This window comes from Adelges cooleyi, unplaced genomic scaffold (assembly GCF_023614345.1).
Source record: "Adelges cooleyi isolate 19-005CV unplaced genomic scaffold, UGA_ACOO_1.1 ACOO_flye_CR_arks_rails_tigmint_CR_PRNA_119, whole genome shotgun sequence".
Taxonomy (NCBI): Eukaryota; Metazoa; Arthropoda; class Insecta; order Hemiptera; family Adelgidae; genus Adelges; species Adelges cooleyi.
In genome coordinates this window covers 178,902-204,989 of record NW_026095772.1, presented here as the reverse complement: position 1 = coordinate 204,989, position 26,088 = coordinate 178,902, and the positions used below count along the sequence as shown (strand labels likewise).

The 26,088-nt window shown below is 34.2% G+C and overlaps 1 protein-coding gene across 1 annotated transcript in view; it reads left to right on the top strand.

The window, feature by feature from the left end:
• Positions 1 to 26,088, top strand: part of LOC126847775 (ryanodine receptor) — a 77,421-nt gene that overhangs the window by 33,858 nt on the left and 17,475 nt on the right. Inside the window, exons 39-76 of the mRNA XM_050588174.1 lie at positions 491 to 654; positions 726 to 824; positions 907 to 1,056; positions 1,322 to 1,442; positions 1,685 to 1,775; positions 1,857 to 2,039; positions 2,443 to 2,623; positions 2,706 to 2,920; positions 4,455 to 4,609; positions 4,703 to 4,827; positions 4,895 to 5,092; positions 6,359 to 6,637; positions 6,799 to 7,019; positions 7,817 to 7,907; positions 8,085 to 8,225; positions 9,215 to 9,390; positions 10,249 to 10,417; positions 11,160 to 11,294; positions 11,385 to 11,535; positions 12,004 to 12,127; positions 12,440 to 12,647; positions 13,898 to 14,016; positions 14,091 to 14,201; positions 14,273 to 14,375; positions 14,441 to 14,576; positions 14,673 to 14,754; positions 15,997 to 16,160; positions 16,244 to 16,433; positions 16,516 to 16,631; positions 16,715 to 16,872; positions 17,151 to 17,459; positions 18,284 to 18,442; positions 18,955 to 19,167; positions 21,116 to 21,228; positions 22,597 to 22,690; positions 22,870 to 23,039; positions 25,311 to 25,410; positions 25,602 to 25,781. Of these exons, the coding sequence (XP_050444131.1) occupies positions 491 to 654; positions 726 to 824; positions 907 to 1,056; positions 1,322 to 1,442; positions 1,685 to 1,775; positions 1,857 to 2,039; positions 2,443 to 2,623; positions 2,706 to 2,920; positions 4,455 to 4,609; positions 4,703 to 4,827; positions 4,895 to 5,092; positions 6,359 to 6,637; positions 6,799 to 7,019; positions 7,817 to 7,907; positions 8,085 to 8,225; positions 9,215 to 9,390; positions 10,249 to 10,417; positions 11,160 to 11,294; positions 11,385 to 11,535; positions 12,004 to 12,127; positions 12,440 to 12,647; positions 13,898 to 14,016; positions 14,091 to 14,201; positions 14,273 to 14,375; positions 14,441 to 14,576; positions 14,673 to 14,754; positions 15,997 to 16,160; positions 16,244 to 16,433; positions 16,516 to 16,631; positions 16,715 to 16,872; positions 17,151 to 17,459; positions 18,284 to 18,442; positions 18,955 to 19,167; positions 21,116 to 21,228; positions 22,597 to 22,690; positions 22,870 to 23,039; positions 25,311 to 25,410; positions 25,602 to 25,781 (5,894 nt within the window). The remainder of the gene's footprint in view (positions 1 to 490; positions 655 to 725; positions 825 to 906; positions 1,057 to 1,321; positions 1,443 to 1,684; positions 1,776 to 1,856; positions 2,040 to 2,442; positions 2,624 to 2,705; positions 2,921 to 4,454; positions 4,610 to 4,702; positions 4,828 to 4,894; positions 5,093 to 6,358; positions 6,638 to 6,798; positions 7,020 to 7,816; positions 7,908 to 8,084; positions 8,226 to 9,214; positions 9,391 to 10,248; positions 10,418 to 11,159; positions 11,295 to 11,384; positions 11,536 to 12,003; positions 12,128 to 12,439; positions 12,648 to 13,897; positions 14,017 to 14,090; positions 14,202 to 14,272; positions 14,376 to 14,440; positions 14,577 to 14,672; positions 14,755 to 15,996; positions 16,161 to 16,243; positions 16,434 to 16,515; positions 16,632 to 16,714; positions 16,873 to 17,150; positions 17,460 to 18,283; positions 18,443 to 18,954; positions 19,168 to 21,115; positions 21,229 to 22,596; positions 22,691 to 22,869; positions 23,040 to 25,310; positions 25,411 to 25,601; positions 25,782 to 26,088) is intronic.

The following is a 26,088-nucleotide window of genomic DNA, read 5'->3' as shown; positions in this document are numbered from 1 at the left end:
CGTTAAACAGCAATAAGAAAATGTTTTACTTATAGTCCTCAACAGCAGTATTAAATAAAGTATAGCCATATTTAAGTAGTTTATATGGGCTATGGGCTTATTGAAGTTGTTTTTTTTCTATCTAACACCTAGTTCAATATAATCACACCAATATGAACAACAATCAACACAAACATTCATCTAATCTGTTGAGGCGTTTTTTTTCAAAATGCATAAGTACTGTTTTAATTATTGAATGAGTTTCTATAAAAAATAAATCGTCTCTTTAAATATTTTAAAAATAAATTTAAGTGTTAAATTTGTATGCAAAATTGTCATTACTATTTGTATACCTTGTTTTTCATTAGTTTCGATGCTAAACTGAGAAGATAGTAATTTTACTAGCGATGTGTTTTTTTGTTTAAATTTTAAATATAACAACGTAATTAGCCTTTGGAAATATTGATTGATATTTAATATTTTCACCACTATTGTGTTTCTCTTATTGTAGCCGGTCCGGATGAACACAGGAAAGGTTTGTTACACATGAAAATGGCCGAAGGGGCAAAACTGCAGATGTGTTATTTATTGCATCACCTGTGCGACATTCAGCTGAGACACAGAGTGGAATCTATAATATCGTTTAGCTATCAGTTCGTCAACGACATTCAAATAGTAATTAAAAAAAATATTGGATTGCAATTGGATCCTAAACACGGCTGAAACGTTTACATTTTTGTTTTTAGGATCAACTGAGGCGATATAACGAAATAAAACAATCCGACTTACCGTCGGCGTTGGCGGCCAAGAAAACAAGAGAATTCCGCTGTCCGCCTAGAGAGCAAGTGCGTTAGAAATAGTGTATTTTTGTTTGATTTGAATTGCCTATAGACAACTCTTATGAAATCGACACGACGGTTTTTGCAGATGAACGCAATATTGAGTTTTAAAAATTTGGAAGACGTCGACAGAGACACTTCTTTGTGCGGTGACGAGCTGCGCGAGAGGATGAACTACTTCAATTCCAAACTAATGGCACAAGTTTCATTGGTGGCTTTGCAAGAACCAGAAGAAGACGTGAGTACTGTTTAAATTTAAAATATATATACATATATATAATTACAATATCCTTACAGAATTTACTATTGTTGAATGATACTAGCGAAAAGTATGTTTTTTCTCGGAATTCATATTTTTATGATATTAAATTGTGTACATTAAACTGAACAAGTGTATTGATTTAATTATTCTAGTGATTCATTGAACCCGTAGGCCTTGTATTAGAAATTTCCTTGTACCAATAAGTAATAAATGCAATTGTTGGTTTTAATTTTCATTGCAGCCGCTGGCCAACAATAACACAAATGAAGGTAAAATCAAACAGTTCTATAACTTTATCAATGCCGTCAAAGACGAAGAAAGCGAGACAGAGCCAGACGAGCCATATAAAAAAGTACCAGAAGGTATGATAGTCGTTTTAACAACCTGCAAGTCTAGAATTTTTTTTAAAAATATCAATCTATAACTTAATCATAGAATCTTTGTTTGTTTAAAATTAAAAAAACAAAAAATTATGCAGCCCTATCACTTGTTAAAGAAATAATTTTATTCTACTATTTTACTAGAGTTCAAGTCTTGTCTTATCTGTAATTTTATCAGTCAACTTGATTATCTTTTATGACTAAATCTTATCGCTTGTTTACAGAAATATTTAGAAAGGTTTTGATATCTACCATTGTCGCTTGGGCCGAAGAAACCCAAATCGAAACGCCCAAACTCGTGCGAGAGATGTTCAGGTATATTTTTCAATGTCATATTTTGTATGGCATCAATAATTTATTATTATTTATGACTGTAATCATTCCTTGGTGTTACAGTCTGTTGGTGAGGCAATACGATAGCGTCGGAGAACTCATACGGGCTTTGGAGAAAACGTACGTGATCAACAGCAAAACAAAAGAAGACGTGGCCCAAATGTGGGTGGGATTGAGTCAGATCCGTTCTCTGTTGCCCGTGCAAATGTCCCAAGAAGAAGAGGAGCTCATGCGTGAACGACTGTGGTACGAAATGAGTTTAACAGTTTTGCTTCAACTGTTTTAACACGGACATTATTTACCGCTTGGGGTCATGCAAAAATTTTCGTGGACTTTGTCACAATTAGTGATAAGAAATTGTGATAAGTGATAAGAAACAGCTGATAACGGATGCTGTTAAGGGACAGCTGATAATATGACAAGTGATAAGAGATAAGTTAAAAAGAAGATGGATATGTATTAGATGTTTATTGGATATTTATTTATTAGATAAATGAGGGTGGGGAAGAAAGAAGGGAATGGGAGGACAGTGAGATAGGTCAAGGAGGGGAGAGGAAAAACATATCAATGTTTGTATGTTTTTCCATAAAGCGGAGATATTAATAGGTTTGCTTTTGAATTATTCTTTAAAATGTACTTTATTGTTCAGGAAACTGGTCAACAACCACACGTTTTTCCAACATCCCGACCTGATCAGAGTCCTCCGGATGCACGAGAACGTGATGGCCGTCATGATGAACACGCTGGGCAGAAGGGCTCAGGCCCAGTCTCAGCCCGGAGGAGGCAGCCCCGTTACCGGACAAGACGGCGAAATATTGCCAAAAGAAAAAGTACCGTTATCAGCTACAATAATTATTATAGTGTCTGATATCGTTAGTGCAGTGGTTTAACCGGCGGTTTCGTATCCCTCAGGACACATCTCACGAAATGGTCGTGGCTTGTTGCCGGTTTCTGTGCTATTTCTGTCGTACTTCGAGGCAAAACCAAAAAGCCATGTTCGACCATTTCTCGTTCCTCTTGGAGAACAGCAACATCCTGCTGTCCAGACCGTCGTTGCGGGGAAGCACGCCTTTAGACGTGGCCTATTCTTCTCTAATGGAGAACACCGAGCTGGCTTTGGCGTTGAGGTATGAAAGTGGAATTAAACTGAATTTGTTGTAATTTAATTTTGATACAACGAGCTTTTTGCAAATTAACGTGTAGGAAGAACAGTACAAGTATTCATGGAGAGTTTTCTATTTTTTATTTATTTTTGCATATTATTGGAGTGTCTTCTCTTTTATAATGAAAGAAATGATTAAATGTGACACCATAATGCAAAAATATGTATATTTAAAATTTTTGGAGTTACACCACTTTTACAATAAACGACCCATATGTCATATTAACAACAGTAACGATATAAAACTGAACAAGATAACATCGGCATACACCACTAAAAATCCGGTGAACAACCTATTAAGAAAAATAAGCTATCGTGTGTTTTAATAACGATTTTACCCTAATAACATTTACTTTTTTTGATATTCTCAAACAGTACATTTAGACAAAATATTTAATTTTTAAAGTATAGTTACAAATAATTACAAATTCAGTCAGAAACAGTTATTATCCTGAATATGAGGCTAACTGCGTATTTATAATCATAATGACCGTCCCGCCATTTAACTTTTAATAAAAAACATTCAGAATGATCGCTCAAGGGAGAAGGAATAAAGAGGATATAATATGACTTATGGAATTTATTACTAAAATTGTATAGCTAAAAATAATTTTGAAGGGGGTCGACATTTATGTGTAGGGTGCTCCATTGAATATAAGTTTTATCTCCTCCCATTGAAAACATGTGAGCACGTCACCAATGAAGTGATTGTATAATTGATTGTACATAACATTACTTTTATTCATTGATATTCATGGGAATTCGTGTAAAACAGGGATTGGAAATTAGTTTCTAAAGAGATCCGGTTAATTAAAAAAAAAAATGTCGAGGTCCAGAAAAAACTTAAAAGTTAGTCAATAAATGTATTTATTTTTGCATTAAAAACACAGTTTTAGGAAAATGATTAAATAGAATGTATAAATATTAAAGTTTTATACTAATTATATACAATTTTACACTTTAATAAGAGAAATGACAAACTTTGTCCTGAGTCACTTTTTTAAAATTTAGTATTCTTGGAGAACAACTAATGCACAGTGTTTTCAAGACGGAGATCATTTAATCTTGAACGATATTTGTTCTTTAAAAAGGTCATATTGGAGAACGGAGTTTCACATAATATGTATGTGAAGCCAAACATGGTAGCTAATTGTATAGCCAGTTTTTTACAGTTTATAAACTTATCCAAAACATGCTTTGCCTAAAAATCATCAGCAGGTGCAGTTTTCTAGAGTTTCAATGAAATATCTCCTTGCAAGTCAATAACTTTGAAGTGGACTTTTTATCAAAGTCTATAACATATTATTGAATAACCTTGAATGTATTACAAATAATGTCATTCCAATGAATGGTATCTTTTTTTCAATTTTTAGCCACTCGAATTGCTTTGGATATAATTCGGTATTTAAGTAAATTTTTCCCAACTCTGTCACCAAAGTTGTCAGTACAAAATCATTGTACAGTGGTAAATTTAAACTTGCGCTTTGCTTTTTGCACAGGGAACATTATTTGGAGAAAATAGCGATTTATTTGTCTCGGTGTGGCTTGCAATCCAATTCCGAGCTGGTGGAAAAGGGATACCCCGATCTAGGATGGGACCCGGTGGAAGGGGAGAGGTATTTGGATTTTCTGCGATTCTGCGTTTGGGTCAACGGTTGGTAACATTTTTATTATTTTTTTTTAAAACAATTCTTTGCCAAACCACCGGACACTAGTAGTCTTGTGTCATCTGGACCGTGTTGTGCAGGTGAAAGCGTCGAAGAAAACGCCAACTTGGTCATCCGGTTGTTAATCCGTCGGCCAGAGTGCTTGGGACCCGCGCTCAGAGGCGAAGGCGAAGGACTGTTACAAGCCATAATCGAAGCCAACAAGGTAGGTCTTCCCCTGGATTCATACAAACGGTAAAGTGCGCTCAATGTGAACCCATCGTTGGTTACAGATGTCCGAGAGGATAGCGGAACGCAAGAAGTTCATCGAGGAATCCGGCAACCAAGAAAACGTGCAACTGGAACATCCGCTTCCGGAATCCGAAGACGACGAAGACTACATCGACACCGGAGCAGCCATTCTCAACTTCTATTGCACCCTGGTCGACTTGTTGGGAAGGTGTGCCCCAGACACTGCGGTTATAGCTCAGGTATTCCATACAGCAATTATTACAACACAGTTATTCCATGTTCTGATATGATGAATGAAATTCAAGTACTCGTATTTTGCAAATAAAATACTCATACAACGTGCAGAAAAAAGCAAAAATAAAAAACCACTTTAAGTACTCTAATAGATTAAAATTTCTAACTCTTGACACCACAGAAATGGTTTTCATTATACATTTGCAATGGAAATGCATTTTATTGTTTACAATATAATTATTCTCAATTTGTAAACCATCAAAATATATGAAATTTTTTATATATTCTTAATATCTGTATTTTTAAAACGATTTATACTGCTCGCTTATATGAATTTTATAAATATCTATTTAATATGTTAAACTATTAATAGAAAATAATTTGGTAAGTTTTTTTTTTTTTTTACAAAATTACGCCAGTGCAATAATCATTACATAATTATGTAATGATTTCATTATATAAAAACAAATTTTACTTGCTATATTTTATTTAGAATTTTTTTTCTATGTTTTTTTTTGATACTGATAACGATGGTGGACAGTTAAAGTCACTCAAATTTACTTTAAATGTTACAAATAGTAATTGAACACATTTTTTTTTACTTTTTAAAAACGCTTAGTTAATTAAATCAGCTTTTTTTTTAAATTGTGACAAAAAAAAATTATATTTTTAAATTTTGAAGTAGGTAATTACAGTAAGGCATGTGATAGATTTTGAAGAGGAAAAATCATTTTTTTTTATTAGAACAAAAAAACATAAAACAAATAAATTTTTGGTTATGTTATTTAGATTTTTATGTTCGAACAAATATAGTCGAGTATGTACGAATTTAAATAGGTACTTCGAATTTTGATTAGGAACTTCATTACCTAGTATATTCTTCAATAATTCTAGTAATAATTATTGTTCATAAAAAAAAATGAATTAAAAAATGTTTATATTGTAAATACAATTCGAGTGAAGGTTAGCCATTTTTAGAGTCAATATTGTCACGATTGACCATAATATGTAGGCATTCAAAATACCATTTTATTTTATATCATAAGTAGTTGGTGTTGAAAATATGCTATTTATGATAGATACCATAACAACACGTTATCTGAAATTTAAAATACTTCTAATCTTTTAGAGGTTCCCACGTCTCTTGTAACTCTACTCCGACCCACCTTGTGCTCTCTCTCATCCCTTAGCATAAAGATTGTGACTGCACCTGTGACTGCACTGGCAGTGTAACTGCAGTCGGTACTTTTACTGTGTGAATATTTGTACAGGGCAAAAACGAATCGTTGCGAGCCAGAGCCATTCTTCGTTCACTGGTGCCCCTCGAAGACCTGCACGGTGTGCTCAGCCTGAGGTTTACCTTGCAGAATCCGGCCGCGGGACAAGACCGACCGAAGAGCGACATGCCGTCGGGTCTGATACCCGGCCACAAACAGAGCGTGGTGTTGTTCTTGGAAAGGGTGTACGGCATCGAGTCGCAGGAGTTGTTCTTTACTCTGCTGGAAGAGGCGTTCTTGCCGGACCTGCGAACAGCCACGATGCTCGACAGGGTGTGTTTTTTTAAAAAAAATTATATAGCTTGCGAAGGTGCAGGGGGAAAATCGGGAGTAGCTTTTTATTTTTATCTAAGAAAAAATGTACGAAAACTCTTAAAAAAAATTTCATTTTCATTTTTTAATCATTCGTTTGCGGTTTTTTCTTCGCTACACAGAACGACGGGCTCGAGTCGGACATGGCACTGGCCATGAACAGGTACATCGGGAACTCGGTGTTGCCGTTGCTGATTGGTCATTCGAAATTCTACAGCGAGTCGGACAACTACGCCAATTTGTTGGATGCCACCCTGCATACGGTGTACAGGCTATCGAAAAACCGCATGTTGACCAAGGGACAGCGGGAAGCGGTCTCGGACTTTTTGGTGGCCTTGACTAGGTGAGCGTCGTTCTCAGACTTGAAGTCGTTTCGAATTTTACTTATAAAATCTATTTTAATAAGTACAAAAAAAAAATGAAACTATGAATCAGCTGATAAAAAAAAAACCCCCTTAACTTGGCGATATATCTTAAAAGATACACAAAATTTAAATAAATTATCCATTGAAAATATAAAAGATATATGGACTGTTTTCATTTTTTATGTTCTTTGGAGAGATCATTATGGTTATTGATAACATTTTACAGATTTAAAAAAAAAATGTAACTATTCTTTAAACTTTGATGTGTAGCTTGTTTTAATAATATTTTTTTTGTTTTCTCGAAGTGAAACTCGAATAAGCAGTAAAGCAATACTAAAGATTTAACATAGATAGGAAGAAGACAAAGATATTTATGTTCTTAAAATTGTTTATTGTATGTAATATACAAATTTAATTTCGCATTTATATGAATATATTGAATAGTTGTAGAAAGTATATTTACCATAAAGCAAACATTTTAAAACCGAACTTTTAAAATGTTGATTTTATTATTAACTAACAACAATAATAATACTATGTTTTTACTATTTTCTTTTGACAATTTGTAATAATAAAAACAAAATTAAGTTTGCTATAAAATGTAATTGGAAATTCATAACAAATTTTTACATATATATTTATTTACTGATATATAGAGAATTAATTGTCTTATATTATGATAGAAAAAAATTATTTATTTAGATTACAATTTTTAACTGCACCCATTACCTGTTTGTATAAGCAAACAAACATCTTAATTGTTTTATTTTTCCAGTCAAATGCAGCCGAGCATGCTCTTAAAACTACTCAGAAAACTTACCGTCGACGTGTCAAACTTGTCCGAGTACACTACAGTTGCTTTACGGGTATGTACCCACCTATAGGATTTAAAGCGGCGACATAGTCATAATTAGACTAAATTTAATATGCAAAGTGGTGTGCTCTTAACCGAAATTCAAACGTTTCGTTAAGAGCTGTTCCGTCCGATAGACGTGTATAATTGCTTAGCTGATGAAATTATATTGTTGTGTTATATCTTTCAGTTGTTGACGTTGCATTATGATCGATGTGCCAAGTACTACGGATCTACTGGCGGCCAAGGACTTTACGGTGCGTCCAGCGATGAAGAAAAACGACTTACCATGATGTTGTTCAGCAACATATTCGATTCGTTGTCAAAAATGGTAATAACAATGTTGTTTGTCGAATGTAAATTATTGTAACGTCTCCTCACAAAAAAAAATTCTTGAAATTGAGACCCCTAACTAGGCGCTGTATCTTTTTAGATAAATTCAGCTATGTGCTTATTAATGTAATATCACTAATATTATATTTGTTGAATTTCGTTATTTTATTCGTATTTTAAAAATATGTATCTAAACATCTACGTTGCCCAAAAACGTTGCTTCTTTCTATATTCCATGTGTATCCAAAGAGACACATTGCTAGAAGACAATATTATCGTTATTATTAATATAATTTCTGTCAATACTTATAAAATATGCATTAAGGCAATCGCTGTGATCATTTTATGTAATTTTAAATAACCTTCATGTATATTTTGTTCAACGTTGTTGATAAGCAATGAAGAAATTGCGGTGTTTATTTTGTAAAATTAACGATTTTAAAAAACACTTGTTATTCATTATAGGAAAATGTTTAAAATAGTTTTGTACAAATATGAAATATTTTAAGTATTTACACTATTTACACATCTTGCGGTTACTCGCATTCATGGACTGGTTGACTGGTCGGCCAATATTAATACCTTAAGTATTTCTAAGTAAACATTAAACTTCATAAACACGAGTCATAATTGGTAAATAAGCCAGAACTGTAATAAAAAAAAAAAATGTTTCATACAAATTTTTAATCCTGTTATTTTGTATAATACGTTTGTTGGTTATCAAAAACTACAAGTGTTACGTTTTTTTTTAATGAATTCAGAGACCTCAAATTAGTGAAATATAGTCAACTTAATAATTTTCAGTAGTGATTTTCAAGGTCGGCTAAGTTAAGCTTAAATAATACCAAGTCAGGCTTGACTAAAAATGGCTTCTATAGGTTTCTGAAAAGCATAGTCGAAACAAACGACTTACTCAAAGACAGCTTTGACCTAATCGGTGTCGACTTTTCAAGTACAAGTATAATGAAGTAATTTTTTTCTCCTCAGGACTACGAGCCGGAGCTATTCGGCAAAGCGTTGCCTTGCTTGTCGGCTATTGGATGCGCTTTACCGCCTGATTATTCTCTTTCGAAAAACCACGACGACGAGTGGTACGGTTCTAAAGCCAACATCCAAGGACCGTCTGATGGACCGTACAATCCGCAACCCATCAACACTAACAGGTAAAATAAATTAATAATATTCGAAACGCCTTAAGCGAAAATGTAATTAAGTTATTAGAGACATATACTAGTGCTCGACCTCAGCTAAGAAGTTAAAAGGACCTCCAACGTTATCCTACGTTTAGAGGTTTATACTTAAGCAAAACTGCTATAACAACAAATTTATGACCCTCATAAACATTGGTTGTATTTGTTATCGCTTCATGCAAAGAGGCCCTAAGTTTATTACTTGAATCTATCGGTATAGCAAAAAAAAATCTTTGTTTTTTAAAAAAGTTTACAAATGTAAGATCTTGATCAAAGTCAATAGCTACTGGATAGTAAAACTGAAATTCTATAAGGTCATTTTTTTTTTACCATTTATGGCGTCTTGATAATTGGTATTTAGATATCATAGGCTTAGACCTTTTTTTTTTTTTTAAAAATCAACTATTGTATGTAATTTATTAGTATATACTTAAACTTTTTTAGCTTATGGCTTTAAAAACAAAATGTCTGTAGCATAAAAAAAGTTTTATTAACTTTTTAAATAACAAATATACCGTAATATGAATTACTAAATTAAAATTAAAAAAAAAATGATTGTTCATAAAATAAAAGAATTATTAATTTGCATTTTCGCTGATATGATTAATCATTAATATTGTAAATAGTTATCGTGAATTTTACATTTTAAATGTATGTTCAACAGATACTAGTGATGGGACTAAAGTCGTTTTAACACGTCTAGAAACAGTGATAAAATATAACATGTAATAATCACATTTTTTTCTGAAAATGTGCACCAACGCCTTATTTTTGCACGAAGCGATTCATTTATAATAGTTACAAATCAAATATGACCTATTTTTTTCTTAGCATCATACTCGACAACGACTTAAACACTATCGTTCAAAAATTCTCTGAACACTACCACGACGCTTGGGCCAACCGGAAATTGGAAAACGCTTGGGTTTATGGCGAACAGTACAACGACGTGAACAAAACTCATCCACGTCTCAAGCCATACACAATGCTCAGCGAATACGTGAGTGCTGCTTTCGTTAAAAGTAAAAAATAATAAACCACAGCTAATTTCTCCGCTCCGCGGTAAAACTTTGGCTCTCGGTTGTCAAAATAATAACATGGCACCCAAAAAAAAAAATATAAATGCTCACTGAGGTCTCATAAATTGATTAATTTATATTTACATGAAGATATAAACGCAATGATCAATAATTTCAACGACAGTAGTCAGTGTGACATTGACGTCTTGTACAATTTTTTTTTTTCTATTCGCCCCCTCTAGGGGATGAAGTAAATACGTCCCTGAACTGACATACATCTTTTCTTCGGTCTTCTTCTCTTTCCCGCAGGGGCGGGTTTTATCACTCACCAAAGGGGGGGGGGCTAATTGAGGTTAAGAATTTACCTAGCTGTATTTCAAATCCAAAATCTAACAATCCAAAAATAGCTTGAAACCTAAATATTCAAATATCCATAAATATTAAATAACCATATTCTTCAATGACGAATTATAATACTTGCCTTAGATAAATGGATAGCTACGCCTAAGGGGGGGGCTACCACCCCTTAGCCACCTCCTTAAACCCGCCACTGCTTTCCCTCTACATTAATTTGCATAGCCACTCTCACTGCCTCTGCCTCATCTCTTCTCATAACATGACAGAACCTATTCTCTCTCGTTTTCCCCACAATTGATGCAACTCCTAGACTTTATGTATACATTTCTTATTCTTTGTGCTTAATCGACGTGTTGCCGTCCCTAGGAAAAAGAACTGTACAAAGAACCCGTGAGGGAGTCGCTGAAAGCTTTGCTGGCCATAGGCTGGAGCATCGAGCATTCCGAAAACGATGAGCCGCTGAGCAACCGTGGATCGATTCGTCGCCAGTCCAAGTCCAACGTAAGTAGTGTGTGTGATGGTGCTTCATCGGCCGAGGTTCACAATTATTTATTATTGTACTGACTTGTCGGTGTTAAACGCTTTGCGCAGGAAAACATGACGCCGTTCGACTACCATCCCAACCCGTTGGATATGACTAACCTGACATTGACCAGAGAAATGCAAAACATGGCGGAACGGTTGGCGGAAAACTCGCACGATATTTGGGCCAAGAAGAAGAAAGAGGAACTTATGATATGCGGTAACAGTTAACGACAATTATTAAGTATTATCACCGGTCAACGTGAATATATTTTGTGCACCGAAAATTTATCAATTTTTGTTAAGATATGTTTTAAGACTAAACGTTTGACAAATAGTATTCAGTCGAATGTGATTTAAACACAGCTACTAAAATATCAACATTACGGTGGTTAAATTACAAGTAAAACGTTGGTAATATATTTTCCATATTATACTTAAACAACATTTTGTAATAATAATAATATTTTAGAAACATTTAATATCCTGTCAAAACGGGATTTAAAAATATTAAAAAAACTTTTTGACAACATTTTGAAAACCTTATTTAATGTATTATTTTAACAGTAGTTGTTTTCGGACTCGAACCAAAATTGAAAATGTGTTGACCGGTATAATTATTACCGACTATTACTTAAATGAAATAAATTAAAACACTCATTTTTTTTAATGCGCATTTCTGCTGCAGGTGGTGGCATTCACAACCAGCTTGTACCGTACGACCTGTTGACCGACAAGGAAAAGAAAAAAGACAGAGAACGATCTCAGGAATTCCTAAAGTACCTTCAGTACCAAGGCTACAAGCTGCACAGGTAACGTCGCCTTAGGTTAACCTAACAGCCTTGTAAAATGTCCAAACCCCCTCTTTCAGTTTCACTCTGTCTTCCTACTCCTGTATGTCTTTTTAAATAATCTTCAAGCAAAATATTATCTTATCGCTAAGAACTATCTATACACTCTCTTCGTGCTCTAGCTAAAACTCTTCTTTATTGCTCCTCTCCCACCTTATATATGGATAATAACGTATGGGCGTTTATAACATTTGACACTTATGTCCAACACCGACTTTATAATCATGATGTTATCCCGTTTGTTTATCACATATCGCTTTCTTGGCCCTTCAGACCCAACCGGAACGGTGGACCCACAGAAGCAGAACAACTGGCCGCCGCATCCACTGGTGAGCTGAGGTTCTCCTACAGTCTACTCGAGAAGTTGATCCAGTACACCGATCGGGCTTCGATCAACATGAAACTTTTAAAACCGTCCAGTACATTCAGCAGACGTTCCAGTTTCAAGATTTGTACCAGAGACATCAAGTTCTTCTCCAAAGTAAATGCCTAGCTTGTTTTAAGCATCGTTAAATAAGAAATAACCAGCTGGTCATACTCACTAGGAGATGACAAATATTTTGGTTAAAAAAAAAATTGTAATTTTGCAAAAATTGGTCTCCCTTGAAAAAGTTATAATTTTCTGAAACAGTTTTCCGCAGGGTTTCAGTATTGTCTATAATTTCATTTAGGGCCATATAGAAATGGTAATTAATAGATAAATAATTAATAATGGCTTGAAAGTATTCACACATTTTTCAATAACTCTTAGAATTTTTTTTCTCAGTCAATATATTTATTTTTACTTGTTTGGAAAAGAATATCTTCGTTAATACCTAAAAATTGTATAAAAAAAAAATTAAAAAAAAAAAAAAACACTCAAGTTTGGTAGTTTCTTGAAAGGTTGATTTTGTTATGTTAAGTTAAATAAAATGTTATTGATTAAGCCAAGAGTTATAGTTTAACTTAATTGAGTTAATAATTAATATTAATTTGAAAAACTGATTTCAGTTATTTTCAAGATGAATAAAATCAGATTTGGTAGGTGAGGTTTTTTATACTTCAAATAAAAAGCAATTTTAGAGTAAAGTATTTTATTGTACTTTAATAAAACAAAAAAATTGGTTAGTTATCGAGTTAGTTCAGAAACTTAAATGTTAGGTTTGTACTAACGAAAAAAATCAAGCTTAAATTACAATTGACTATGGAACTTTTTTAAAAAGTTAAGCATAAACAGTTAATTACCAACCTATTATTAAAAAAACAAAAAAATGTCCCTATAAAAGTTTTATTTGAGAAATTACAATTAAAAAAGTTTTTACCTAAGTAGGACAACAACCGATCACGAATTGTGTTTGGAAGGTACCTGAAAATTCGCCTTCCCTCTTGAAAAATATAACACTATATTAAATGTACAGATAATTGTTATATCGACTTTTTTTTTACAATTTTTAGATAGTTATCTTATGTTACACGAAACTGTTTTAAAATTAAACACAAATCTTTTTACAGAAAACGGTATTTTGTAAAATGAGTATAACTTTTGCTCGTTTTTAATTAATGTTAACCGTCAAATTTAAGCCATGTTAAAAGGTTTAACTATGGACGCATTTATGCACAGACTTGCAAAATCAATGTGAAACCTAATTTAAATATTTAAAATCGGTAGAAATAACACACCAATTTTAAATTAAATTCCACGAAAGAAACCTGAAAGGTCACTGTTTTTTATTCGGTACTTTGTTTTTGCAGGTCGTTTTGCCTCTCGTAGAGAAGTATTTCAGCACTCATAGGAATTATTTCATAACGGTAGCGACGGCCTCGAGCATTTTGGGCGCAGCTTCGTTGAAAGAGAAGGAAATGGTGGCTAGGTACGTGATTTATTATTATCGGCCATAAACTTTTTGGTAATAATTATCAACTATATTTATGTTGGGTTAATCAGTCTGTTCTGCAAATTGGCCAATCTACTGAGGTCCAAGCTGACGGCGTTCGGAGCCGACATCCGCATATCGGTCAGATGCCTTCAAGTGCTGGTCAAAGCCATCGACGCCAAGTAAACAAGCAATCTATTAACCGTACTAGAAGAAAAAAAAAACGATTTATTTTCAACACAATTTTTATTAGATCTTTGGTGAAAAACTGTCCGGAATTCATAAGGACTTCGATGCTGACCTTCTTCCACAACATAGCCGACGACTTGGAGCACACTATCCAGAACTTGCACGACGTGAGCGCCTCGCCTTTGGTCGCTTTTGACAATGCTTTTACAAATGTCCGTTTCTTCGTTTGCAGAGTCGTTACTGCTATCTTCGAGGCACTCATTTGAAGACGTCCACGTCGTTGTTCTACGTCAACGACGTCATCTTGCCCGTGCTGTCGTCGCTCTTTGATCATTTAGCCGCCTGCGAGTACGGCAACGATCTCCTCCGTACGCCCACCGTCTCCAATAATATTAATTATCTCTTCTTAACGTTATTTTATTATTGTTATTATTATATATATGTTTTTTTTTTTTCACGAACAGTGGACGAAATACAAGTAGCCGCCTACAAAATACTCAGCAGCCTGTACACGCTGGGCACTGATACGTCACTAACGCACGAAAGGTAATTAATGTATTTATTTACCGGATTAATTCCATTTACAATATACATATAGTATTACAATAGTACAGACATATATTGATGACAGTATTACAACTTTATAGCTATTGATAAAGTATAAAAAAATTCACAAAAAAACATTTTTCCTACTACACGTTACATGCTGACTTGATAATATCACTTTGTTACAAAAATTTGATTCAACTGAATTTGCAATAGAAATTGAAGTAGTATTTACAGGGGAGGATAAATTATAGTTAGTACGTATATTTTTTAAAGCAAATGAATCATTATTTCTCGTAAAGTTAGACTAGGTTTTACAATTTAGTTTTTCTGGTACTTAACGGCAATCAATTTGATTATTTAATAATTTAAGAAGAAAAATATAGTTTAAATATTTTCTACGATTCCTTAATGTAAGAATATTAAAAAATCCGGATACTCCTTCACAGCCATAATGAGGTAGTCTTTCGATTAGAGTTTCGAATTTAATCAAGAGTTTGATTTAAAATTAAGGAATTTAGAGACCCAATAAGTACGGCATATTTAATCTGTAATTGTACAATAGAGGAATAGATGTTCTTTAAAGCAAAATAATCACTAAAACTTGAACAACTCCGTTTTAAAGACCGTATTGTGACGATGCTTTATTTGTTATCTTACTGATATGCTCCTTAAAATTAATTTTTGTATAAAAAAATTCAGTTAAATCGTTAATTAAATTAACACGCTGGATCTTGGAGTTTGAGGATTATTAAAAATTAAAATCTAAATTGGTTTTTTATGAGAAAATAAAATAATTGAGCGTTTACTTGTATTGAATTTCATGACGTTCTTCATGCACAGTTTAAATAAATATTCAAAATAATAATAAGATACGTCGTGAAGCCTAAAAGGCATTGGTTTTAAAAATCATACATCTAACATCATAATTATCTATATCTAAATAAAATTAAAAAAAGGTTAAAATTATCAAATTGTCCAAGTATTAAATATTATTACTTTTCTTGCAAATAGTTCCAAAAGTTGTTTTCGCGTTTTCGAGATAACCTTCTACCTAATCATTTTTTTTTACGTTTCCCTAGAGTGAGGTTAGATTTTTTCCCCCTCAATTTTTTTGGATACTTCCTTCGAGTCAGATAAATTTGTCCAACACAGTGTATAATAATGCTGTGTGTGCATTTCACGTTGATTGAATTTCTTTTATATTTTTGTCACATCTACACCTGTTCATTTTTTGTTTAGAAAATACTTGAAAGTCCAGCTGGAGCGACATCGGCCGGCTTTCGGCAGTTGTCTGGGCGCGTTCAGTTCGACTTTTCCAGTGGCTTTTCTTGAACCGCACCTGAACAAGCACAATCAGTATTCACTGCTCAACCGGATCGCCGACCATTCGCTCGAAGCTCAAGGTATGGGCTAACTCGTATAACACTATTGACCAAAATTTTGAAATGAGACGTTTTTCGACACTTATTCTCGCGTATCGTTGCAGACATTATGTCCCGGATGGAAGGTACCATGCCCACACTGGAAACCATTCTCAACGAGGTAGACCAATTCATCGAATCGGACAAGACCTACGCGGACGCTCCGCACATCATCGACGTCGTCTTGCCGTTGCTGTGCTCGTACTTGCCCTTTTGGTGGGCGCAAGGACCCGACAACGTGGCCCTGACCACCGGGTATTGATTCGAATTTTTCATTTTAACATCCCCTACCCCCGGAACTGATCTGTTGACGCTGTTTGTGAAATCTCTGTTGCAGAAACCACGTGACGATGGTGACCAGCGAACACATGAACTGCCTGCTCAAAAACGTACTGAAGCTCATCAAGAAAAACATAGGCAACGACAACGCTCAATGGATGACCCAAATAGCCGGTTAGTATTTTTAATTTTTTTTTTGACGATAACAGCTTTTAGTAGCGAAAAAACGAGCCCTTTGTATCTTTATACGGTTGCAGCCTATACGCAACAAATCATCATCAATTCGTCGGAAGAACTGCTGAAGGACCCGTTCTTGCCGTTGGCCGAGCGAGTCAAAAAGCGCACCGAAACTTTATACCACAAAGAGGAATCGTTAAGAGGATTCATCAAATCATCGTCAGACGATACGTCTCAGGTGAACTATTACCTTTTAAACTTGTAGTTATTGTTTAACAATACTAGTTTTTGTTCAGGAGGTTTTACGTGTTTTGAAAATATACGTTTGTCTGGTTCGTTGTGGATAGGTTTTAGATTTTGTTAGGTTAGGTTGAATAATGCAGCGTAGACAATAGCTACAAAACCTTAGAACGTCTGCCCATCTCTGACAATAGTGACGTGATGTGATGGATCAATAAGTCTAATATTTCCTTTACAAATAATTGCTAATTATATCGTTGACTCACGTGTTTACAGATTGAAGCGCAAATACAAGAAGATTGGCTGTTGGTTGTGAGGGACATTTACGCGTTTTATCCGCTATTGATCAAGTATGTGGATCTCCAGCGCAACCATTGGCTGCGCAACAACGTACCGGAAGCCGAAGACCTGTACAACCACGTGTCGGAAATCTTCAACATCTGGTCCAAGTCTCAGTACTTCTTGAGGGAAGAGCAAAACTTCATTTCGGTCAACGAGATCGACAACATGATCCTTATCATGCCAACGGCGTCTCGCAGGTCGGCCGTCATATCCGACACGTCTCTCAGTGCGTCTGGAGGGAAGGTACGATAGCGTTGGAATATTGTCGGTTTTTGGCCATTAAGGATTTTTTAACATGGATATGCTTTTTGGCTATGACCATAGATGAGCAAAGGATTATGAGGAAGGGGGATGGTTTCAGAATACCGACAGTGACAAGAAACAGCTAATTACAGATTGTTATTAAAGACAGCTATTTAAGGATTAGTGATAAGAAAATATTGATAAGAGACGGATGATAAAAGCTCCTAATAAGAGACAGATGGTAAATTATCAGTCATCCGCTGTTTTTTTAACTGACTACGACACGAAAGAAGAAGATGACTAACTTAAGAGATTAGTGAAAAAGAATATCTGATAACAGCTCCCGCTAGAAGAATAGTGATAAGGGACAGCTGATAATGACTCCTGATAAAAGACAGTTAGGTTTAGGCAAATATATATATATATATATAGTATATATAAGTCGGTGTCTGCCATTTTTGTGTTTATAAGATAATATATAAACATTATCTATATCTCTAATTTTGTGTTTTCAACTTAACTTATAATTTGTATAAACATATTTTTATGTGATAAGATTCTAATTCCCACAAAGATGTTGGAAAATGGTAACTTTAATTATATACATATATTAGTGGCATGTTTACTTAGCAATCTAGTTTTTATTATGTATATATCTGAGGGTTTAAGTTAGATTTGAATTAAATAGGTAAAGTTAGGTTAGGTGGAAGGAGATGACTATTGGATGGTTCAGAGAAAGGAGGAAAGGGGGGTGGGATAGATCAGGGTCGGGAGGGGGAAAACACATCCATGGTTCTAGGTTTATTTTTTTTCCGATTTTACAGAAGAAGAAAAAACACAGAGATAAGAAGCGAGACAAAGAGAAAGAAGTCCAAGCGTCGCTGATGGTGGCTTGCTTGAAAAGACTGTTGCCGGTCGGCTTGAATTTGTTCGCCGGCCGAGAACAAGAACTGGTCCAACACTGCAAGGATCGTTTCCTGAAGGTATGTCTCGGCACCTTCTTCTTTATCTTCGCCTTACAATCCCAACCACATGTGGTCGATCACCTTAGTCCTACAACCCCATTATGCTCGATCTTCTACATCTCGTTCAGTCATCCCAGCTATCCGCATATCTCTATTCCGTCTATCCATCTTTTTCTTCGGTCTTCCTCTTTTTCCCTTTACATTCATCTCCATAACACCTATTCTCTCTCATTAACAATTGCTGCTAACTCCTAGTCTCCCCCTTATGTATTAATTTCTTGTTCTATCCTCCCTAGTCACTCCACTCATCCATCTTAACATTCTCATCTCCGCTACACTCATTCTCTGTTCAGTTTTCTTGTCTACTGTCCAACATTCCGTTTCGTATAACATCGCTGGTTTCACTACCTGCCTATAAAATTTACCTTTCTGTCTTATAGATATCATCCTGTCACAAAAAAAAAAACACCTATTATTTGATAATAGGATTTATTACTAATTAATGATGTTCCTATCGCTTTGGCCTGCAGAAAATGCCCGATTACGAGGTAGTGCAGTTTGTCAAAACCCAGCTGACCTTGCCCGACAAGCTGGACCCGGCCGACGAAATGTCGTGGCAACACTATTTGTACTCCAAGTTGGGCAGCAAAAAAGACACTATCAACGAAATCAAACCGCAGCAAGTGGACGAAGTGGCCGACCGAATCGTGGCCATGGCCAAAGTCCTTTACGGATTGCACATGGTAAAAAACACTCATCGTACAACACAAACACAAATACATTGTTATTATTATTATTTTATTACATCTCTACGTTATATAGTTTAGCCACTATCAGATCACGGATGGACACTGATTTTTATCCGATAATTCTAAATATTACCAAAGTGCGCATATTACATAATTATCACTGTGGTCAGGCGTCGATCGAAATAAAAACATCTGTCCGTATTTCTAACTTCTAGTTAAAAAACGATTGCCCTAAATCGATTCATTAAGAACATGCGTTTAACATATATCCACTAAATATTAGGTATCACACGCTAAACCGATAATGAAGTAAACGCTGTTGTTTTAGTAAATAACAACGGTCTCGTAAACATACACAGGTCATTTGTTTATGTCTAAAAAACAAGCATGTACTTTTTTTTTTTTTTTGGTTTTGGTAATATAACCGTTATTTGTATAGAAACGAAATAAAAATCCATTACAAATCATACGATGTGTTAAACGAGATAACGCGCTGAAAACGTATTTAGTCGAACGACATTGTTGACGTTTTTCAATATTCTTTTTAAAAATAACCCACAAGAAATATACATTAATCGTCTTACATTCAGACCCGAATAATTTGAATAATTTAAAATATAATAATTTACAATAATTATTTATTACTTAAAACTTTAAATAATATTTTATTATTTCGAATAACTTGTTATATTGAATAATTGCTATAATTGCTTTAATTTGTCATTTAAGTGCATAATTATTACCTCTATTTATTTCCATTGGCAATAAAATAAAAATCCAGTACAGTGGGGTCAGGACATACTGAGGACAAAGCATATTGGAGTGGGGGAAAGTCAAAGGAATAATTCTATGTGATGAGTTCATAATTGGAGTAGTTTGGATCTAATGGGAATCTGATAAAAGTGGAATAAAAATTTAAAAAATAATTGAATAAAGCACAACTCTGCCGACTGTATGGTTTATTTTTATTTCAAAAATATGTACCTAACACTTTTTCTTTATTATGTAAAAAGCCAATACTGTCCACAGAAATTAAAACTAAAATTAATAAATTCCCATTTAATTAAACGCTTCGATGCGAATAAGTAATGGTGGACATACAAATATCGACAAAAAAATTGTAATAAAATAATGGGATAAAAAATATATTTTTAGTATTGGGGTGGATAAGTTTATGGTTGGTGTTTTTTTTTTTTGATCTTTTCTTAATTAAATGTTTGACTACAGATTTTCGAGACAATTGTATATTATGTTATAGTTCTGTTTTAAATACACCTTCGGACTAATTTTCAGACCTAAATCTCTAAGTGAAATAAAGAAAAAACGAATTAGACAACTTTTTAAAACATTTATAGACCGCTGTAATTTGAATTTAAAAAACATGTACAAATTTTGGGTTTTTTTTCGATTTTGAATGAGAAGGGTTTAATTTTTGGCCTATTCAAGTACCTTTCAGGTACAATTTCTGATCAATGAAGTTGCTACGCGAAGAAATTTGTTCAGTTTAGAAGATATTTTGGGTACAGACACAAAAAAAAAATATATAAAACGACACCTTCTTAGATCTGCATCAAAGCCAAAAATTGTTGGTGTAAAATAATTAAACAATTTGTTTAAATACAATTTTTTTTTTATTAATCGAGTTTTATTTGAATAATATTTTAACTAAAAAATGAATTTGTTTTTATTATAATAATGTCCGGCCCCTGCAAATTACACCTCAAGTGATTTATGATGGATATAAAAAAACGATAATTTTCGTTAGTAAAAAAATAAAACGTACAAATCCGTGTACAACTATTGAAACTTCAACGGTGTCGTTTGACCATTATCTATTTTGATTTTAAAATTGTAATCTTAGAATCAAAGCGAAGTAGATTGACACAGTAACCTATAGCTAGTATGTATTTTCTTTAGTTTTTTTTTTTTTTTGTTTTGCTAGATTGATCATCCTCAGCTTCAAAGCAAGGCGATTTATCGATCAGTTGTATCGACGCAACGTAAGAGAGCCGTTATTGCTTGTTTCCGACAACTCTCACTCCACGCTTTGACCAGGTCTTTTAGACGCTTGTAATTCAATCAAGTGTTCACGTTTTGTCGCTAACACGGTTTTGGTGTTTATGTTTCTTCCGTAGTATTCAGACGCTTATAACAACAATATCTGTGGCTATTCTACAGATTTACTAACAGTAATTATATTATACATGACAAAGAACATAACAAATGGCCAACACCCGCAGGTTGTACCCGATTGGTCTCGACGCCAAATAAATGGTACCTACCCGAGCTTGTGATCACGTGAACGGTTTTTTTTATTTTCTGTAATTATATACTTTGAACGCATGTTAATCTTGATTTTTGTGTACACTTTTCTATTGTCCTGCAGTGAAGGGTCTCTCACGCCCAGATAACAGATATTGTGTATATGGTATATGGTCCAGTGTTGTTTAAGGAACGAATGCCAAATGAAACGTTTTGTACGATTAGATTTGTTTGGAATAGTGAGTTTTTTTTGAAATTAAGCCTATTTCGATTTCAACCCCAACTATATTTTGATCGGCTTGAGACGCTGAAACCAGAGTTTACTATTTGATATAAATAAAATGAAAAATTCCTCAAAAAAAAAAAATAAATAAGACGAACTCATTTAGAACCATTTTCAAAATACATAATAAGTGTTAAGAAATTAGAAATTGTTGGCATTTTTTGGTTATGACTTTAGGATTAACAAATGATTAATAAATTAGCGATTTCACAGATTATTTGTAGTTTATGATTTAGTTAAAGACCAAATAGGACTAGGAAAAACTGGAAAAATACTCATTTTGAGGGGGGGGTGGTGAATCGTTTGTGAATAACAACACTGGACTAAGATCTGAATCGCTGCGGTTGGGTGTGAGACGCCCCAAACGCATATCGGACAAGTATAGAGAAACCGGATAATGTGTAGGCACCGGTTTACATCACACCCATTATAATATAAAGTAAACCTATACATACATTAATTGTGACGTCATTTGCACATTATTTTGTACTTCTAATCATGTTTGCGTGCACCTGCTAACAGTATTTTTTTCTTGAACCTGTACGCGTCTTGTAGTTGTGTCACAGTAGTAGCCAATTGAACCGTCTGGGATGGAGAACCTTATTATCCGTGGCCAGAAAACGAGCGGCTATCGCTTGTCTTAGAATGTCTCCGTTGTACAGCATAATAAGGTATAATATCTCTAACGTGTACGGTGTCGTGTCTAACCCCCAACCGGGGCCTATTGTCGTTAACCCGGAACGGCGTGTACCTACAGTTGTATACCTAACGCTCTGATCTAACCTCGGTGTGAATTGAGTGCGCCTTAACCTCGTTGCACGGTACGAACTCGCGGCCAAATTGCTAATCGCTAAATAAAATAAACGATTAATTTGCAGACACCGAGCGGTGAACATATTTGTTCGGTCCTACTACGAGCTGTGGCTCCAAGACGAGAACATCGGCCAAGAAGTGATGATCGAAGACCTGACAGTAAGACCACGAACAGTCGCAAATCGTCGCTCAAGATGCAACACCTCGTATCTATCTCGCCCGGTTCACATTCTTCGGTGGGCCAACTTGATTTGGTCAATTAAATACGAGGCGTTGCACTCAAGGCGACGAATTTACACGACATTTGTCCGTTACTCTGTTTTTACTCTTTTGCGCAGCAATCTTTCGAGGAAGCAGAGTTGAAAAAACGCGACAAGGAACAAGACGAAGGCAAAGCGGATCCTTTGAACCAGATGGTGACCACGTTCTGCCGAGGCGCCATGACCGAGCGAAGCGGAGCCCTACAAGAAGATCCACTTTACATGTCGTACGCCGACATTTTAGCCAGGTAAACACAACATACAAAGTATCTCGAACCGTTTTGGCAGTTTTAGGCAACACAAATGTAATAGCCGCCCGAAAATCGATAATCGACACTTTGACGTATAGACACAGAGTGGATACACTTAATGTAAACAATGATTTTCGGACGGAGGGCGCCGTCTTCTTAATTATCATTAGCATACATTTTTGTCTATATAAAGACAAAAATTGATGACAGGTTTTGTATAGGTACCTAGTCACTAGTCACTAGTGGTTAACTAAAAACAGTTAACTCTTACATGAAATTCGATTTTTTATCAATGCTGGAAAAACATTGAGTATATATGTAAATTATTGCAATGGTCCTTAGCTATTAATAGAGGTTAATTTTATACATTAAATGTACAAAATACTTGGTTGATTATTATTTGCTGGCTTACATAGAGTGCGAAATTATAGTCGATACCCGTAAGAAAACAATTTATATTACAAGGTAGTTATAATAATTAGTTATGGAGGTACTCTTAAATGATTCGTTTGAACACAAAAATTAAAAATCACAAAATAACCGTAAAAAGTTAATAAAAAAATCATTTTATTCAAAAATCGATCACTCTATTATTATTTAAACGGTGCAACGATAAAAACTACAGAAATCATTACTGTATTGGACACCGACCATTTCTAAGAAGTTTTGTATAGGAAATAATTTTATTGCGTACAAAATTACAAAATTGATTAATGGTTTGTGTGTAAAACAAATTAGTGTGCGTACCGTGCCTTTTATATCCGTGTTCGCACCACTCTTATCAGTATTTTTTTTAAATAAAGTAATGAAACTACTGTGTATGCGAGATGCGAATACAACCACCTGCTAAAAATATGTTATATTTTTTTATGAAATAGCTTTCCAAGGATGTAGATGAACCGTTTTTTATTACAGCTCATCAACTACGTCATGTTACAAAGAAGTAATTTGAGAGCTAAACTTGTGTAGTATTCATTTTTGTGTTAGTAATAAGTATTAAAAATTCCTATATGCCCAACATTACCTATAGAGACGTATAAATATTTTTCTAACAAAATACAGTTAAGCCAGAGGGCTGCGTCCTCCCGCCTGTGGTTAAGCTAAGTTAGAGAAATAATTTGAATATTCATAAAATACAGAAAAAGGATTTGACATATTGTTACTTTATTGCCTAGTGATACTTTTATTGTTTCATTCAGTACTGCTGCCCAATTTACAATGTACATATCAAATCTACATTATACTGAAATTGCGCCATTATAAAATTATATGATTTTTGATACTTCCTTTCAAGTTAAAACAAAAAAAATATTGAGTTCAAGCTTATCTATAAACTTTACGTTCTCTATGTTTACTATTATTTCCATACATGTGCATTAAACCCTTGTGTGCGATAATTATTATTTAAAAGTATTAAAAATACTAAAGATTTTTTATTTATAGGCAATAAGCACGTATAGAAAATTAAAAACAAATTAAACACAATTAAGGTTTTTCTGACAACCTTAAAAAATTCTCGGAAAATCCCAAATAAATCAGATTTTAGTATTTAGTTTTTCAAAACACATTTTATCAAGATAATAAGTCGGTTATGAGTTTAGACGTTACGTTTTCCTGGTACTTATTGTTAGTAAACCCGTATGTATTTATGTAAAAAATATTTCTTACAAACAAAATCTAATAGATATTGTAAAATGACACATCTCTAAAACCAATAACTACAAAATTATAATAATTATACTGAGAAAAAATTAGTATCTTGCGTTATTTTAATCACTTTTTATATTATATATTATGATTGTGCTAAATTGAATATGATGGTTTTATTAAACGTTTAGATGCTTGTTTTTTAATAATAAAAAATAAATTTAACAACTTAAAAACGATCAAATTTGAGTATATTTCGTTTTATTTAGTTTTTTTTAACATATAAATAATGTGATTAAAAAAAATATGTACATTAGTATCAAAATATTAAGCCCATATATTAATTATTGCTTCACTTGTAAGTAAAATGGCCTAAAAATAATAGAGTACCATAGCTTTGTTTTTTATTTTTCGATATAGCAAGTATATCAACCGATTGTGTTAACTTTTAAGTACCGTTTAATATCAGTTCAGAATAATATCAAAACTGTTTAAAACTAATTTTTGAAAATTACATTTCAAATGTTCTAAGTTTTGGTACATGTAAATCATCAACTGAAACAAATGTTCCATTGTTCCCACCCTCGGTGGTACTTAAAACTCGTGTTACTGGTGTTGCAGGTCTTGCGGTGAAGAGGAAGAAGAGGGCGGCGACGATGACGAAGAAGGATCTGGAAGTGGCGGTGGCAACGGCGAAGAAGAAGGTGGTGCTTCCATACACGTGAGTCCATATTACTCAAAGGGCCCTTATAACATTGGCAAGTCGGGAAGCATGTGGGAAGTTTAATATTAGGCTGTTTTGTACATGGCTAATGTGCTTACGTAGAACTTCCCATAATCTACCCATCTTTCCGGTGCTATAAGGGGTTGTACTATGAGCCGTGCAACGTGCTAACGTGTGTTATTGTATAGGAACAAGAGATGGAAAAACAGAAACTATTGTTTCACCAAGCGCGACTGGCTAACCGCGGGGTCGCCGAGATGGTGTTGTTGCACATATCCGCTTGCAAAGGCATACCTAGCGAAATGGTTATGAAGACCCTACAGCTAGGCATAGCCATCCTACGTGGTGGCAACTTGGAAATTCAAATGGTAAATAAACGTTTGTCACTGCACACAGTGGTCAGACACGGGGAAGGGGGGGGGGTCAGATTTGGGCATTTAATCTAATGATTTACACAGCCGTATCCAAGTTGGGAAAACTGATTCACCCTAAAGCAAAATCCATATCTACTAAATTAGCAGTTACTGTGAGGTATCATCGGTTGGATTTTAGAAAAGGTCTGACAAAGTATTGGTTTAACACGATGAGTTTTTTTTTTAATTTCTGATACAAAGGTAATAAATGTCAATGGTTAACTGAAATGACGCCACCACTTCCAGTCCTCTTTTTTTATAT